Source organism: Crocodylus porosus, unplaced genomic scaffold (genome assembly GCF_001723895.1).
Source record: "Crocodylus porosus isolate Cpor-Errol unplaced genomic scaffold, CroPor_comp1, whole genome shotgun sequence".
Lineage (NCBI taxonomy): Eukaryota > Metazoa > Chordata > Crocodylia > Crocodylidae > Crocodylus > Crocodylus porosus.
Window position 1 is genome coordinate 27,569,170 of NW_017728886.1, and position 6,000 is coordinate 27,575,169.

Here is a 6,000-nt window from a genome sequence, read left to right on the forward strand (position 1 = left end):
GCCAAGCTAAGGGTGTCCCTTAGTACTGGAAAATAAATCTGATGAGGAAATGAATGTTTCCCTTCAAGATCTGAAAAGCAAAGAAACAAAATTTCTCCACCTACTGGTCCAGAATAAATGACTGTGTAAATTCACACCCTGTATACAACTGTATTCACTGAAAAAACTCTGTGAAACTATCTTCCAAAATATTTGGGGAAACAGGTATCTTTAGAGCTGCTGGAGTCAGAAATTACTGCTTTTTACCATTTGGATGCTGAGAAAAACAACAACTTTCAAAGACTAAACAGACCACCAGTACTCTGATTTGTGATTATACTCCTTGTTCTCCATCCCTGATTTCTGAATATCATGAGGAAACTGCTTCTGGTGGTGGTGGTTGTGGTAAAGGGGCGGGGGTGGATTTCAGCATTAATTGCCCTTAATATTTTAAACATATGACCACTGTCTACTGTTTTCTGTGGCTTTCTAAATGCATTCAATTTCTCCTCAGAGTAGTTGATCTCCCAGAAGAAACCACAAATGTACAGATATTTGGGGTTTCTCTCCCAGAGTAAAATGACCACTCCAGGAGAAAAATAAATCTAGGAATAAAACAGGTTCCAAACATTCCCAAGACAGCAAATATCTGTACATTTGGTCTCTGGGTAAGTTTTTCCACCAGGAGAACAAGCTAGGGAGAGTTTTCCCAAATTACCAGGATGCATGTATACAGCCTGTGTTCTCAGCCCTCTACTTGATTTCTTCCTGTCAGGTTTCTATTCTTCCACCTGCACCTTGGCTTCATCTCCCCTGCACTTCACAAAGCCACCTATTACTGTCTACCACTTACTCCACTCCTCTGTCCCTTTTTCAGTGCTAGTAGATAACCACTCCAACTCCAACTTCACCAAAGGTCCATTTCCTCTTCTTGTCCCATGAAGAGACAAGTATAATACCTTTTTATTTCATGCTGTTTCAACAGACAACCAGGGCCTCTTTTCCAATGAAGATGCTGGACTCCTGTTGGAATGGACAGAAACAAGGAAAACCAGCACTGTGTGATAACAACGGTTTACTACAGCTCCATAATACCCACTAGAAACTCCTGGCAAAAAATATTCCGGTCCATCACTGATGCGTCATGAGATGTTCGGCCTTAGAATTCTTCCATACGTACAATGGACTCTATTTAATAGGGTTTTAGTTGGGATAGATTTGATTTTTTTTCACTTTTGATTAGCAGTGTCCTTTGCCTTCAAATTATTAGCTTCAAAAGTCACTACACTATTTTCATTCCAGTTCAGTTAAATTGGTTGAGGATGAACTGTATGCAGAGCACATGGTTTAGTGAAAAGGTCACACTATATACACTAATAGTTCTTTTTATTCCCTTTATGCACCTTTTTAGGTCATGACAGAAAACTGATTTTTTAAAGATCCTCCTAAAACTTGGCATACAAAAATGCTGGAAATTATTCTGTATCAATTAATGTGTTTTAAACTAGGCTTTGAGTATATGGCCTAAACTCAACTCCTCTCCACCCTCCAGAATTCTGCTTCTGTATTTCTTATTACTGTTGAAAATACCACCAACCTCTGCCACTCAGACTAACAAGGAAGCGATTTCTTACAATTTCTTCCTTCACCTACAGGTTGCATTAAAATCTTGCAACACCCTTCCCCATTATTTAAAAACAAATATTTTCATTCCATCTCCACAGCTAAAATTCTCATTTAGCTTCATTACTTCCTCCTGTTTGGCTTCTTAAAACCTATACCACCTTCTCCAGTCCTGGTGGAAAAGAAAAACCAGTACCAGGATCTTCATCTTTGCCCCTCAGCTCAACCACTCCCAGAAATCCTTACTTTGAAATCCTCCAGCGAGTTCCTCAAAGTCAAAATTGTTTCTTTTCCTCACCTACCAGGCCTCTCATGTTTTTCTCTTCACTAGCAACGCTAGCTTCAGCTACTCACTGTTCACCCCCTATTTCACAAAGTTTTCTTGCAGTGATCTGTAATCCCTCTAACTTCTCTTTATAAATATTCTACATCTCACTGCATAATACTAGTTAACAAATAATAGTTACATTTAAAGACAGCATGGTAGGTTTTGAAAGACTTAGGTAACAAACAGTGCTTCAAGGCTCAGAGAGGGACATTATTTCTGTGTATGGAGCTATGAATAAAATCTGGTAATTTCTCTCTTTTAACGCTGAATCCTTGTTTTTATTTTGCAACACCCCAAACATTCAAACTTTTGTTTGTACATCCACCCATATGACTTCCACTACCAACAGGAATGACCTAAATCTTTTTATGCTGTATGACTAAAGCCCGCTATTTTGTGTAGACATTTCAGAGATTAGAAGAGAAAGTGTCAAAAGTTTATTCCATGGTGGTCAAAGAAATTGAATGTTCAACCTAATATAAACATATACTTGCTTTATACATATAGCTTATCCACACTGTCCATTTGTATCATTATACTTATTTCAATTAACTACTATAGTTAAAAAAGTGCTGCAACCTTCTACTGTGAATGCAGCTATGGCAGGACAAATATTGAATTAGGACAGGCTATTACTTTATTGGTATTAAAGTCACCTTTGTACTGGTATACCTACATCCACAGTTGAAGATTACATGCTTTTTAACTATAGCGAGATTGTAAACCAAAAGTATTGCAGCAACACAAACAGACTGTGAGTGAACAAGTTCTAAATAAAGTTTGGTGAATATTTCTTTACCATAAAATACTAGACCAAATGAATGAGTAAATCCCAAACATCAGGACCTACATCGCTTATGATCAGGTCAGTATATACTTTAAATTAATTTAAAGACTGCACGTTTCCACAGAAAGACCAATGGAGATATTTTCCATGATTTTTTTTAAATTCAAAGAATGCATTTGCATGTAATTATCCCCCAAAGTAGTTCCAATCAATGCCCAAACTAAGAAGAATACATAAACACATAACAACTAGTACTATAAATTTCTTTTTCCCATTATCTCATATAATAGCCTTCAGGGTTTTTTAAAGCACTTATTTAATAATCTTCTTCAAAAGATGTTTTTTAATTTGAGAGGATCTATGCATTTAAGCAAATGTGTTCTGGGTAAAATTTAACCCAGGAATAGGAAGTATATGGAAAGTACAAAAGTAACTTTACATTTGTACTAGCAGAATTAATGACATAGAACTATACATGTGTTCTTTCCCACCCACAAGGCACTTATCTCCTAATATATTTTCACATGTAGTTAACTTTACTACTGTAAGTAGTCCCACTGAATATATATTTATATTCATATAAATAAAAACTTAAGGCAACCAGACTCGTGTTAGACTCAAATCTGCTGCATTTACCAAGTATCACAAGCATAACCATACCGATACCAGCATTTCATGTGACTTGACATTAACACCAATATGTATTAATTGACATATTTACTGACTAAGAGGATGCAATAATCTATAATGGTGGCAAAAAGTAAGAATGTATGCAGCTAAAATCTGCACATGATCACGAAGCACAAGTTTATTTTGATGTTATACTGCATAGAGCGGCGCCACTATGGTTTACTACACTTATGATATAACAAGTTTACACAATTTTAGTCATGCTTATTGACTGAAAAATTTTCTGAACCAAACTCTAAATCAAATCTCTAAAACTAAAAACATAAATCACCTTGCTTATTTTTGTTGTGTCATTTTACAAAATTGCCATATTTTGGAATGCTCATGTTTGCTGATCTAACCACTTAGAATAATTTGCCACACCATGCTATATATTGAAAATATACTGCACTAAATCCTCCACTCCATAAATGGCTTAGGGGATAAGGAACAAAATGAGTAGCAGTCTTCTATCCCATTCAGATTCCAGCATTTCCATTTTATCTCCTCTTTCAGCTGCTTCACATTTGTATGCTTGGGGCCTGTATCACTAACCATTCAGTACAGGTGGACTAAGCAAGAACTTCACTTTCCCTTCTACAGTATGAGCGTGTCAACAGTCAGAAACACTGTTGCTTCCCCATGGGCCTTCATCTCTCATGCATTTTCACAGGTACTTAACCGTTGGTAGTCCCACTGGAATAGAAACTATGTGGTAGAGAAGTTAAACAAAGTATAAGAGCTTGCAGGGTCAGGACCTAAGGGAGCAAATAAGTAAAACCAGGAATTAAACCCAGTTTCCTGAATAGCACCCTACAGAATGGCACACGCCTGAATTTGGAATTATCTAAATGTAATCTCACATTTAGAAAAACAATAAAGAATCAATATTTTTAAGTTATCCTGCAAAAATTTTCTTACAAACTAGCAGTTTCTTATGCATGCATATCAATACCATAAACAGTTCCATTTGTAGATTCAAGCAAAGAAAATAAATATGGAACATACATGTACTCATATACTACAAGTATGCTTGCAGTGGAGACCAGGAGTTCCCTTCAAGATATCTTAAAAGATACCTGGCATTTCACCTTAATGTTAACTAGCTATTGTAACAAGCATTCACAACCAAAAGTAATAAAATAAGTATCCTTACATCACTTGTCAACTTTACCTACAGCAGGGATGACATGTTTTAGAGATCTCTTTGGCTCCTCTTCCTGAAGACTTTTCAGGGTAACTCAATAAAGAATGAAAAGCAGCACTGAAAACCTAACTGGCTTAAGTTTAACTGGTGTCTGAGGTAAACTCCCTCCCTTGCCCCCACAAAAGTAAACAGTAAAATGTTTACAATTTTGCTCATTAGAAAAGTAAAGCAAGATACTGGAGGTAGCAAAAATGGAAGGCAGGAGATTGAATAGAAGTCTATTAAAATATTTAGAGAATTAAAGTAGGAAAATTTTATGAGTTCCCCCCAAAGCAGGAATCAAATCAGGAATACCTTTGTATACTATCCCCTACTCACTAGTCTTCCTTACAGCAGCTAAAAGTTCTGAAGCTTCTCTGCATTTTAAATCATCTATTTTGTTCAGCCTGTTAAGCGCTTAACTGAACAATTAATCATCATAATAAGCAGGCAGACTAGTGTTATTTAACAAGCCACAGAACAATCATAGTTTTCAACCTTTGAAGCAACAAGTACAAATCTCTATGATGAAGAAACCTAAAATGGAATGTTATCACATGCTAATATTATAAGTTACTTTAGAAATTAATTTGAATCACAGAAATTAATTTGAATCCCCAACCTAAAATTGCATATATTTCTTCTCCTGTGGCCTTCCCAAAATGTACTACTTGTTGGAGGCACAAAATACTTCACAATTATGTTCAGTGAAACTAATCGCTGGGGGATCAATCAGTTGACCACCATGTCTAGACATGTCATTCAAGGTGAAGTTCTGTTTGCCCAGTAGTAGCTGTTGTTACCTAGTATACATCAGATTTATGCTGCTTAAATAAGTCAATTAAAAGCAACTCACCACCATCCCTCTCTCTAACTCTGTGAGCATGCACACTTTTTGCTTTACTGTGCCCTGTGTTGTCACCATATTTGTTTTCAGGGCTATCAGATCGCCGCAACATTTTGTTTGGTGGTGAAGGATCTGTGGTGTCTCGCATCTTGTCATGACGGTGATCACCACCACTGGGGTGACTCTTTGATGAATATTTAAGAGTCTGCAAGAGATGAGAATGCGCTTTAAAACTGGGTTTCATTTTTATAGTAGTTGCTACCACTTCCCACGAAAACATGCATTTTAAATACAGAACATGTTTAATTTCAAATCTAGTATGACTCAAGATTATAAATGTGATTAGAGCTCCTGCTGAAAACCAATTTCAGCAGGACACTCAGCCTTTGGCTTTCTAGTTGTAACTTACAAAGTAATAAAGTTATGAGAGCCGGATTTAGGTCCTCTGACACCTCTGCCCATTTTGATATCATATGTGAACATTGTTTTTAATATCCTCTAAAAGCAAAGTAGCCATTCCTCAAACTTCTTCATTTTGTGACCCAGATACATTTAGCAAACACCCAGCTGCTTTCTTTGCC

At 36.5% G+C, this 6,000-nt stretch overlaps 1 protein-coding gene across 3 annotated transcripts in view; it reads right to left on the bottom strand.

Annotated features, from left to right (window-relative positions):
• The window catches only part of WAC (WW domain containing adaptor with coiled-coil), a 97,920-nt gene extending 92,262 nt beyond the window's left edge, over nt 1-5,658 (bottom strand). For 2 of the 3 annotated variants that reach the window (XM_019531426.1, XM_019531417.1), the window contains exons 1-2: nt 5,429-5,658; nt 4,561-4,626 (exon numbers count right to left, since the gene is read on the bottom strand). In XM_019531426.1, the coding sequence (XP_019386971.1) occupies nt 4,561-4,626; nt 5,429-5,567 (205 nt within the window). In that variant the 5' untranslated portion in view covers nt 5,568-5,658. The remainder of the gene's footprint in view (nt 1-4,560; nt 4,627-5,428) is intronic. The other variant, XM_019531436.1, reaches the window with a different exon arrangement.
• Nucleotides 5,659-6,000: the final 342 nt, after the last annotated feature.